This window comes from Lucilia sericata, unplaced genomic scaffold (assembly GCF_015586225.1).
Source record: "Lucilia sericata isolate MDLA Ls3-8-SP2 unplaced genomic scaffold, ASM1558622v1 Contig000003F_arrow, whole genome shotgun sequence".
NCBI lineage: Eukaryota > Metazoa > Arthropoda > Insecta > Diptera > Calliphoridae > Lucilia > Lucilia sericata.
Genome location: NW_023994044.1, coordinates 79336 through 92285, shown reverse-complemented (window position 1 = coordinate 92285; position 12950 = coordinate 79336). Strand labels below are relative to the sequence as shown.

The 12950-nt window shown below is 30.2% G+C and overlaps 1 protein-coding gene across 1 annotated transcript; it reads left to right on the top strand.

Moving 5' to 3' along the window:
* Positions 1-5788: 5788 nt before the first annotated feature.
* LOC119616490 (hypoxia up-regulated protein 1) lies at positions 5789-11276 on the top strand. Its single transcript, XM_037972853.1, has 3 exons — positions 5789-5997; positions 6161-6536; positions 7926-11276. Exons 2-3 carry the CDS (start codon positions 6190-6192, stop codon positions 10420-10422), a joined length of 2844 nt encoding a protein of 947 aa, XP_037828781.1. The 5' UTR covers positions 5789-5997; positions 6161-6189; the 3' UTR covers positions 10423-11276.
* Positions 11277-12950: the final 1674 nt, after the last annotated feature.

The window sequence follows — 12950 nt, the reverse complement described above, 5'->3', positions numbered from 1 at the left end:
TTGATACTGTGTGTTGTTTTTGTTTGTTTATTTTTTGTATAAGCATGCACGAAAAAAGTAAATTTTTGATGAAATTTTCAGAGGTGGTCTCGGATTTTTACTCATATCTTCGTTATTTATGGACCGATTGGGCTGATTTTAAATAGCGTTCTATTCGATCGTATTTCTAATAGAATTATTGAAAATTCGGATCTCGCAGATATCTGAGGCCTTCTGAAAACTGAAACATACACACACAGACGGACTTGGCTAAATCGACTCCGCTATCTATAAGGATCCAAAATATATATACTTTATAGGGTCGGAAAATTATATTATAGAAATTACAAACAGAATGACAAACTTTTATATATACCCTTCTCACGAAAGTGAAGGGTATAAAAAACAAGAGGCCCTATCTACAAAAACATTTAATTATTATATGTAGGTAAAAAGTCCAATTTATCCAATTTTAAATGCGCCATTGTCATAACAAATTGTTTATTTAATAAAATTAAATCGCGCTAATAGAAACTAAATTTTCAATTTAAGTAGTTTTTTGTTTTTCCTGTAATATTTTAAAGTTGTTAGATAGGGCCGTTTGCGTTTTAGTTGACGATATCTATGTTTGTACTATGTAGAAAATCTACAGATAAATTTTGTAAAATTGTTTATTTCGAAATATGTACAATATACGCCATGTGTTAATACACAATTTGTTATAAATTAATTCAAATGATATTTTAACATGAAGTTTGTCTTGACACATTTTGCACACGACTGTTTTAGGAGTTTTATTCTTTCTTATTCATCTTATTTGTATGCAACGCAATTGAATTGTATAAAAATTTGACATACAAATGTCAATAACCGATCGACAGGAAGGGTAAGTAATTTAGTAGTAAACTTTATATTAACAAGTTTCCAAGTCGAAATTACAACAGAAACAATATCATTAATAAAAATATTTATTTTTGTCAAAATAAATGCAAATATACATACATACATACAGTGGTATGCTTGTATGTATGTAGGTAATAAATATGTATGTACATATTTTTACTTTGTTACATTGTCAATTGTTTGTTTGTTTCAATTAAATAAATAAAATGTGTAAAATACAGTCATACTTTTTGTTGTTTTTTTATATTTGGTTTTTGTTATATTTACTACCATGAAACAGGTTAAAAACCTTTATTAACCCTTGAATTTTGTCTGCTGCTAACATACGTTATTACTTCTCCTCACTTGTGACTTGCGTTTACATTCAGTCTGACTAACTAAGGGATATGTGTACATACATACTTACATACATAATCATAACACACTATTCTCTATAAACGAGTCTGTTTGTGCGAATATTTTGTAATTATTTGAGTTTGATAAGGTAAGTAGGAATTGTATCCCCAAAATGTGAATGTCCTGCAAAACACTCTCCAAACATACGTATGTATGTATCTTCATGCGAGACCAATGTGATAAGTCATTTGAAAACAAAAAGCCAAAATTCTACAAAATAATTTTCCGAAATTTATTTAGCCGTATATATATTGAAATCGGTTTTCAGAAGATCTCCAGATACCTGCGAGATCTGAATCTACTATCATCTTCAAGAATATCGCTATTTAAAATCAGCCCATAAATAACGGAGATATGATCTAAATTCTAAAAATCACCTGATATTACTTTTTTCTCATTATTGATTAGTTTTTCAGAAACCTAGCAGCTATTTCAAAATATTCTTCAAGTCTTCTCTTTTGACCAGGTATTAACTTGGTAGAAAATTATTACAAACGCTTTAAAATTTTAATATGTCCAATAAAAAATTTACTTCCGGTAATTGTCCATATAAGGTCTACTTCCGAAAATCAATTCATATCGGGAAAAGATTTAAAAAGTTGTGTACATCACTAATAGCGAAACTTTTTCCCGATCGGGTAATAATACAGGCCGATAAAATTCTAAAAAAGTCGAAACCAATTCTTCTACTGGGGCACATCTAGTCTTTTATCCCGTGTTAACAAAACATCGGCAAAACATTATTTATGTCAATACATAGGGGAAACAAAATGATGCTTTTATCACTATAAATCACAGATAATTTTAAGGAAAATAAAAATAAATGCATATTTTGTAAATTAACGATAATTTCACTAAAACTTACATATGTTAAAAGTCAATTTTAATTCCGTAAAAAATGTCTATACAAATTTTACATTAAAATGACGTTTATTATGAAGACAATGTTGTCTAAACTCCTGTTAACAAATTTGTCATAACGATGCTCAACGCTAATAAATGTCGTCTGAACCTGCTGAATTTTTTTATCATGACGTTTGACGTTTAGCATAATAAAAATGTATCTAATTTAGACAAGAGGTTATGTTCATCCTTGTAAACAAGGATAATCTTTCAATTGCTAATTAGAAAATTTTGATTCTAAATTCTTTTTAGGTTTCTGGGATATTATGACTTTAAATATTTTTTCCAGAATTTTATATGTGTAGGTGCATATTTATGACATACATTTATAGTGACTAATAATATACAGTTTTAGAAAACATTTGTACATATTAGGCCGATTCTTAAAATCATAAATTTCAAAAGACTTTTTTCGATTGCCTTCGTACTGTAATTACTTTAAAACATGTGCAAATGTATGGGAGTACACTGGGCATATTACGAACAAGTGTAACACACGAGTAAATACACGTACTTTTCGGTATTTTAACCAACAACAGCTGTTGATTTTTAAATATGAATATTTTTAGCCTTTTTTACAACAAACACACAAATATTGAGACATAAATTCATGTGCATTATCAACAATTTCGTTTAGTTTAAATTGTTGGTGTTTTATTTTTTTGTCTGGACCACAAAAAGTAACACCACGATTTAAACAATTACTTTATTCTTAAAAAAAAAACAACAAAAAACACGTTCATTTACACCGAAACATTATAATCACCTTGTATACTATTTGTATTCGTAAAATGTGAGTTTTTGTGAAACTTGCACTTGGGTATTGCGAAAACTTTTATTATAATAAATAATTATTTATTTGTAATTTATTTTCAAAACAAATTTGTAACAATTATATTTTTACGAAAATATACAAGTTTTTCCGACTAGAACGAACAAGTTAGGGTGATATATTCGGCCAAGCGAATCTTAAATACCCTCTACCAAATACTTTTACCCATTTAATTTATCAAATATTTGTTATCTCATATTTTCTAATAGAAAAAACAAAAGATTTAAATATTTTAAATCTATTATAATTGCAAGATTTATTGAACATTACATTAATATTTTATAGCGCCTTAAAATATGCTTTGTATGAAAGATTTACTATTTATTATTTAATTAATTTTACTAAAAATAATGCAATTAATTATACGCGGTTAAAGTGATTTTCGGAAAGAGACCTTGTTAGGGAGCTTTGAACAATTCTTAACCGAACTTAAAAAAATTTTCATTACATTTCTGCCAAATTGTGTATCTATATCGTTGTTTGATAATAAGTAATGTGCTTTTAAGTGATTTTCAGAAGGAAACCTTGTATTGGATAGATCTGAACTATACTCTCGACCGATCGTAAAAAAATTTTAAACTAATTTTACAGAATAATTTCTGTATATAAATAAATAAAAGCAATATTCGTGCCAAATTTTGTACCAATATCATTATTTGATAAGGAGTAATGTGCTATTAAGTGATTTTCGGAAGGGTACCTTGTATGGGAAATATGACGATCTTAAAAAATTGCGGTAAAATTTCTGTACATAAAAACAATATTTGTGCCAATTCTATATCAATATTGTTATTTGCTAACGAGAAATTTTCTTTTAAGTAATTTTCGGGAGGGGACCTTATATAAAAGCTATGACAAAATATGGATCGAACGTAAAAAAATGTATAAATACAAATTTCTGTGTACAACAGTAATATTTGCACCAAATTTTGTATGAATATCATTATCGGATCGGTAATGAGTTATGTGCGTTAAACTGTTTTTTAGAAGGGGACCTTGTATTAGAGCTACAACCAATTATGGACGGATCGGAAAAAAATTTACAGTAACATTTCTGTATATAAAAGAAATATTTTCGCCAAAATTTGAAAGGATTTCTTAATTTAGTAATAAGTTATGTGAGTTTAAGTGATTTTCGGGGACCTTGTATGGGAGTTAAGAGCATTTATGGACCGATCCAGAAAATGTTTTCTCTGTATGAATTCCATTGACATAAATATTTAGTTTGTAAAATTTTGTAGAGATATCGTCATTCTAATGGAAGTTATTAACAATAAACTCATTTTCCGGGTATTTGGACATTTGTATGGGAGGTATATGAAATTTTCAACAGGAAAAAAGTTTTCGTAGAGAAACTAATGTGTGATGATTTTTTTTTGGATATATGTATATTGTATAGTTTTTGTGAAAATGCTTTATTTTTTCGGAGTTTTTTTAAATTTTGATTCATAATTTTTCCCGATGTAAACGATTAAAAAAAGACGAAAAGTAAAAAAAATCGTAAAGTCGGAAAAATCGTTTAAATTTAACTAATAACTATTTGGTTTAAAGATGACCAATTAGTACAATTATAACACTATGCGACAAAAATAAATGCCTGGGAAGTGATACTATTTTTCTGAAAGGTGGTTCCGAGTAGAACAAGAATCTCTTTTTGAAATTTCCTAAACACCTCCAAAATCTTGAGATACGGATAAAAAAATGGTTTTTCATATCTTTAAGCACTTAATGTCATTAACTTAGTTGAATCTCAACCGATTTTAAGTTTTTCAAGGGATTTAGAAAGCAGAAGCTGAGGCCTTTATAATGAAATAAATTATGTTCAAGTTCGAAACGATTGGGCCTCATTTGAACGTAGCCCCCTTCAGAAAATTTCTTGAATATCCACTATTCATCTATAACAATAACATCGCGATAAAATTCAGCAAAAATAAATGTTATGTGAACATAAATCCATCCCAAAATGTCTATAGGAATAGGTCCATATTTGTCACTAGACCCCCATATACATAAAGCCTCTTTCAGAAATTAATTTATTACTTATTCGAGAAAATTTGTCTTACGAAAGAGAAAATATTTTTTTTTAATCCCTAATCTGGAGCAATTAACAAATTTAGTTAACTTTTCACAAGGTACATATTTCATTACTTATCAAACCAATTAGAGCGGATTTTTGAGATGGTAATCAAACGCCTATTAATAATCAGATTAGTTAATCTAAAAATAAATTTAATCTTACGTTAATCCCCTTTGATGTTTTTGAGTACAAGATTAAACTTCGCAGTGTTGCCATACAAAACAACAGAAAACGTCACTGTTTGTTATCAAAACAATGCATATTTTATAAAAAAGAAGAAGACAATTGTTAATTTAATATGAAAATTAATGAAAACTTAAATTAAAAACAAAAAAAAATGTATTTTGAAGTTTCAATAATTTATAATAATCAATAAATAGAATATTTTAATGTTTATATTTATAAAAATTGTATTAATTTTTTTGCATCAGCTGTTTACACTTTTGCATTTCGAGCTTAAGTTTAAACCAACTCCATTGGGCGCTTAAACTTGCAAACAAAATTAACTAATTGAGTACCCAAAAACATCTTTCGAGGATTAATTTTAATTTAATCGCTAATCTTTCACCTAAAGATTGGCCCTTAATGAACTATAAAATACTTATTAAAGAGTACATTCGGTAAGATGTCATTTTAATGTGAATAGTCAAACTAAATGAAAGGGAAAAAGAAGAAAACTGTAAACAAAAACGTAGTGATGTATTTTTGCACAGCTGTACGAATGTCACTAAATAACAGATAACGAAAAAAGGTACAAAGGAACACGTCAGTTGATTGAGTTGTTGGCACGGCACAATTTTCAGCTGCACAAAATTCTAGAAATATTAAACAAACACGTATAAATATACAATTTTGCATTTATTTAATTAAAAACAGTTATAATTTTAATTGATCTGTTGAAATAAAGGTAGGTTTTATTGATATAACCAGGGAAATCAACTGAAAAACATGAAAAGAGAAAGTTTTCCTGTCCGGCAAATTAACCTAAAATAGTAAAAGAAATTGATTGAATTTAATTTCCTTAATGGTAGTGACAATGAAATAAACCTAAACTTTATTATTATTTGCAGTTTTTAAGTTAATTAACTTTACTACAATAATGGTGACACAAAAGACCACGTCATGGTGGTCTGTGGCCACAATAGCCTGCCTTTTCATAATGACTGCCTCTCAACTACGTGGCGTTCAGTCGGCAGCTGTTATGTCCGTAGACTTGGGCTCCGAATGGATGAAAGTTGGTATTGTTTCACCTGGGGTGCCCATGGAAATTGCCTTGAATCGTGAATCGAAACGCAAGACTCCAGTTACGTTAGCATTCCGCGATGGTGCCAGAACCTTTGGTGAAGATGCTGTTACTGTGGGTATTAAAGAACCTAAAGCAGCTTACAGTTATTTATTGGATCTATTGGGTAAAACCATCGATAATCCCATTGTTGATTTGTATAGGTGAGTGTTTTATTCGTCTGTTCGGGGTGTTAATATTATAAAAGTGAATGTTTAATTGATTTTATCTATTTTGCGACGCTTACGTGTACAACAATTTGTGTTTTGTATTCAGTGTGAATTGTTGTTTTTCTTTTAGTTTAAGGAAAAATATGGTTAGATTTTAGTAAATAATTTTTCGGGGATGAAAGACATTAAACTACTGTTCGTGGTTTAATGTCTTTGATATAATTTTCCATAAGCTTGTTTCCATATACATTAAGGTATTCCTTACTTTAGTTATTTTATTGACATGACAGTAGTGGGCGTTTTAGAATTTAATAGATTAATATTTAAATCTATTTGATTCGAATAATACATACATATTTTTACAAAATTAATAAAAAAAGTTAAAGAAATTAAGAAATTAATTTTATTCGTTTTTGTTATAGTTAACGTTTAGTTGCGTTTAGTTTAGATAAAATTGTTAGTGGGACAATTTTACTTCAGTTTAAAAAAAAATTCTTTAAAATTTGTAAATACTTTTGAATTTTCTAATTTCCATGAGAAATTTTAGGCGGGAAATTAGAAATAGAAAAATTAAAATTATTTTATTTATTTATTTAAATTAACATTTAAACGAAATTAAAAATTTAGAGATTTTTTACAAGGTTTTATTTTAATTTATGCAAATAAAAGTTGCGCAATAATAGATGATTTATTCTCACATAAACTAGTTTATGAATAATATAAAACAGTTTCAAATTTCAATGAATTAAAAAAAAAAAGATTCAAATAATATGACCCATCTATCGGACAAAATTGAAACTTTTAAGGAATACCCCTTAATCATTTTGATCTGAAATTGAAGTTATTTGATTAATACGGAAGATTAAGAGATTTACAAATTATAGAATTTAGATTCCAGTCTGATCTTAGAAAGAATAAATTATATTTATAATTATTCAAAATATTCAAATGTAAAATGATTAAAAAAAATCTCTAGGAAATAAATCAGCAGTCCAATTCTTTAGATTTTCATACAATTATTATATGTATATGATTTAAATGATCATTCTTTTAGGAATAGATTTAAATGGGAATGTTTGGAAATTGAATACTTTCTTTAGATGAATAAGGATAAATAAATTTCTTTAAAATATTTAAAATTTAAAATGAAATTGATTACAAAAAACTTTCGTATACTCAAAAACAGTATTTATACAATTATGCATTTAAAATAAACATTTAATAATGATAAGATTTAAAGTTATTAAAAATATTCATTCAACAGAGGCGGAGATAAATCAAATCAAAAGTATTTTTAATAACAAATAATACAGCAAAACTATTGATAAGATTGTCACACACACACATTTTAATATATTTTCTATTTATTTCGCTTATTTCCAGAAAACGTTTTCCCTACTATGACATCATTGGTGATCCTGAACGTAATACGGTTATTTTCAAAAAGAGTGATACCGAACAATTCACTGTTGAAGAATTGATTGCACAAATTCTGGTTAAGGCTAAGGAATTCGCCCAAGAAGCTACTAATCAAGTGATTACCGAAGCTGTCTTAACGGTTCCCGGTTACTTTGGACAGGCGGAACGTGAAGCTATGCTAACTGCAGCCCAATTGGCTAATTTGAAAGTTCTACAATTGATCAATGACTACGCTGCTGTGGCTCTCAATTATGGTGTTTTCCATCCTTCGGGTATTAATGAGACTAGCCAGTATTACATATTCTATGATATGGGTGCCAGTCACACTTCCAGTGCTTTGGTTAGCTATCAAATGGTCAAGGATAAACATACCAAAGAAACCCATCCAGTAGTGCAGGTATTAGGTGTCGGTTATGACCGTACTTTGGGCGGTTTGGAAATCCAATTAAGATTGAGAGATTATTTGGCGGCTGAATTTAATGCCATGAAAAAGACTACCACCGATGTGACCAAGTCACCTAAAGCCTTGGCCAAATTGTTTAAGGAAGCCGGTCGTTTGAAGAATGTTTTATCGGCCAACAATGATCATTTTGCACAAATTGAAAATCTTTTGGAGGATCATGATTTCAAATTGCAAGTGACACGTGAGAAACTGGAGGAAATCTGTTCTGACTTATGGCCTAGAGTGATTAAGCCATTGGAACAAGCCTTGGCCAATTCTGGTTTAACATTAGATGTTGTTTCTCAGGTGATTATGTTTGGTGGCGGCACTCGTGTTCCCAAAGTACAGGAGACTATTAAACAGTACATTAAACAAGATTTGGGTAAAAATATTAATGCTGATGAAGCTGCTGCTATTGGTGCTGTTTACAAGGCAGCAGATTTGGCCACTGGTTTCAAGGTCAAGAAATTCATCGTTAAAGACGCTGTAGTGTTGCCCATTCAAGTCAGCTTTAACCGTGATCCTGGTGAGGGAGCCGAAGTCAGACAAGTCAAACGTGTATTGTTCGGTTTAATGAATGCCTATCCTCAAAAGAAAGTGATAACCTTTAACAAACACACCGAAGATTTTGATTTCTATGTTCACTATGGTGATTTGAATCATTTGACAGCCGAGGAACAGTCATACATTGGTGGCTTGAACATCTCCCGTGTGGAATTGCAAAACATTAAGGAGCTTTTGGAAACCACCAAGAATGAATCGGTTGATTCAAAGGGTATTAAAGCATTCTTTGCTTTAGATGATTCTGGTATATTCCGTTGTACTTCCGTTGAGTATGTGTATGATAAACAAAAGATTGAAACTGAGGAAGAGGATGAAGGCACTTTAGCTAAATTAGGCAGCACCATAAGCAAACTTTTCTCCAAGGACACAGAAGAAAAGAAGGAAGAGAAACAAGAAGGCAGTGGCTCAACCCAAGAAGGCGAAGAAGCAAAGGAGGAAGATAAAACCAAGGAATCTGCAAAGGACACTGAAAAGAAAGAAACTGACGGTGCTAAAGCTGAAGAACAGAAGGAAGCTGCCAAGAAGAATGAAACTATTAAAATTGTTGCTGTTAAAGAACCGGTAGATCATACCATTACTTTGCAATTCTCAGCTCCCATTTCGGGAAAATCATATGAAAAGTCTATGAAGAAATTAGATGCCATCAACAAGGCCGAACATACCAGAAATCGTTTGGAATCCTCATTCAATGCCCTAGAAACTCACATCATTGATATGCAACAAAAATTGCAAGAAGATGAATATGCCAACTGCTTGACTGAAGCCGAAAAAGATAAGATATTGGCTCAATGCTCGGAAATTTCTGAATGGTTGTATGAAGACATTGAAAATCCCACTCCTGATATTTACGAAAAGAAGTTGGATGACTTGAAGAAATTAACTAATGTATTTATGTCTCGTCATTGGGAACATGAGGAGAGACCTGAAGCTTTGAAGGCTTTGGATGGCATGATTGAAGGCGCCCAAAAATTCTTTGATACTGCCAAAAATCTAACTAAGGACACAAATCCCGAAAAGGATGTATTCACCCAAGTCGAAATTGATAGCCTTTCAAAGGTTATCTCTGAAACGGTAGAATGGAAGAAAGCGGAGACAGAAGCCCAGAATAAACTCAAGCGTTACGAAGAGGTAAGATTGACTGTCAAACATATCACCGACAAAATGGGCCTACTAGATCGTGAAGTGAAATATTTGGTCAACAAGATAAAAATTTGGAAGCCCAAAACTAAGCCAGCTAAAAAAGACAAAAAGAAGAAGGAAAAGGTAGAGGGAGCCGAAGAAGAAGAAGTTAAAAACAAAGAAGAAGAGGCACCAGAATCAGGTTCTGGCAGTGAAAATGTTCAAAAAGAAGAGGAACAAGTCGAGATGCCTGCAACAGAGAAAACAGGTGAAGAACAAGTGTCGGAAGAAACCCCCACACCCACAGAAGAGCACACACCACGTACAGATCTTTAAATAGAATTTACGAAAAAAAAAAAAAACAAATTTAAAAAATTATAATTATTCAAAGACTGTGGTATTTAAAACTTAAACAAAACAAAACTGTGGATCATCATGTCAAATGAATAGAAGAGCGAACATACAAAACAACACAAACAACCCACAAAACATCGAAAAGAGTGAATAAAAAGCGGAAAAAGTTTTATAAACCAACCAACATCCTCACTAAATGGCCAACTTTTTGTCTAAAAGCTTGTTTTGTTATACAAAGTGTTGCTTTTCCCAGTAGTAAGAGTATCAGTTTAAGCCTTTCATTAGTTGTTACCGGATAAAAACAAGATTTGCTTAAAATACTTACTACTGATTACAACATATAAGCAAAACTATTATATGTAATTTGTATGTATTTGTTTGGTGTCTCTAATTTAATTGATTTAGGTTTTTAATTATTTTTAAATTATAATTTCTTCGTGTAACCAAAAAGACCCTAAAGAAGTCTTAAAAAAAACATTGTGAAACAATTAACAACAACAAAACCATTCCGTCGTTTCCTTTAAATCATCATTTCAAAAATATTTAAAGGCCTTCGCTTATCGTTTTATTAATTTATTTTAATTTAAATTATTTGAAAATCCACTAGATAATAGTGCATTTTATTGTGGTTTTATTAAACTATCTTTCTAAAATTGTATTTTTGAATTTAAATTAAAGGTCTTTAAAACAAATTAATAAAAAAAAAATACTTTCATAATTTTTCATGAAAAATGATTAATTTAAATTAGCAAGATTTCTTCTATTTATAATAAGCTTATAAGAAATTAGTAAAACAAATAAATGAAAAAACAAAACAACAAAAAATAAAACACAAATATCAATATAACAAGAATAAAAATTCATTTAATAAAACTACATATAAAATTAAACGATAGCATTTAATTTATGTTCTAGTAAATCCTTTTTTAAACTTTTTAGTTTTGTTTGGAAACTGAAAATAATCAAAACTTTGTCAGAAATGAACATTTGAGAATTGAATATCAAATTGATTTGTACCTTAATTATTCGATTAGGAACTGAATTTTTATCATAAACACAAGGATTTTCTTGAAATCGTATCGCGGTAAACTGTTGAATATTTTTAAATTGATTGAATTTACTTTAATTCAAATATACAAATAACAAGTAAAAAATTATAGTCGGTCGTGGCCGACCATATGATACCCTACACCAATTGCGAATATTAAATGTGATTCATTTAGCATAAAGCTTTTATAGGTTCCAAATAACGTCAATTCATGTACGGTTGTATGCTGACTAGGAGAAATAAAATACCGATTTCAATCATTTTCAACAGCCTTGTGTGACCCATTTTAACAAATTATAAAAGTTATTCTGAAGTGTTACAAACATCAGCACATTGTGCCGACTTTTGGATATATAGTAGTATATTAGAAGTAGTTAAAAGACCCAAATCGGAAGGTCCGGATGTATGGGGGCTAGGGCAGAAATTGTGTCGATCCTTATAAAATTTATTATTGGAAACTATGTTTATATAAAATCTATTTGTGCCAAATTTCATCGTGATACTAGTGTTTATATTTGTATGGGGGATAGGGTCAAATAATGCCCGATCATTATAAAATCGACAGTGTTATTTATAATTATATCAAACTTTGTTGTGCCGATTTTTGGAGAGATAGTAGTATATTTGACAAAGTTATGAGCTAAAAGGCCCAAATCGGAAGGTTCGGTTATATGGGGGCTTGGACAAAATTTGGGACGATCCTTATAAAATTTATTGTCAGGATTAATGTTTATATAAAACTTATGTGTGCTAAATTTCATTGTGATACTAGTGTTTATAAGTGAATTGTGGACATTCAAGTCATTTTCTGAAGGGGACTTTGTATGGAGGCTAGGTCAAATAATGCCCGATCTTTACAAAAATCACTAGAATTATTAAGACATATATAAAACTAAATTTTGCCAATTTTTGTGGAGATAGTAGATCATGTAACATAATTATGTGGTTAAAAGACCAATTGGGTGGGTCCGGTTGTATGGGGGCTAGGTGAAATAATGGACCGATTTCAACAATTTTCAATAGCGTTCGTCCTTGGACGCACGTTCGAAATTTCATCAAATTATCTCAAAAATTGCGACCTGTAGAGTGCGCACGAGGTTTACATGGACACACAGACAGACAGACGGACGGACTGACATAGCTTTATCGACTCAGGAAGTGATTCTGAGCCGATTAGTATAATTTAAGGTGGGTGTAGAATCAATATTTTTGGGTGTTACAAACATCAGCACAAACGCATAATACCCTCCCCACTATAGTGGAGTAGGGTATAATTATTAAATAAGTTTTCCCATAAAACATTAAAAAGCTGCCAATACAATTTCAAATTACTACTTTAAAATAACGCTCATAATTTTATACATTCCCTTATGACTTCTCAATTTCAACAATACCAAACTTTGTAATTATTCTCCAAACATTGGCAACCTTAAAGCGAACAACTCTGTTCTGAAATTAGTTC

What these genes read in the sequence shown, in the direction of transcription:
- LOC119616490 (XM_037972853.1), top strand. Translation starts at nt 6,190, where the DNA reads ATGGTGACACAAAAGACCACGTCATGGTGGTCTGTGGCCACAATAGCC. An exon ending in CCCATTGTTGATTTGTATAG is followed by an intron (nt 6,537 to 7,925) that starts GTGAGTGTTTTA and finishes GCTTATTTCCAG; the next exon opens with AAAACGTTTTCCCTACTATG.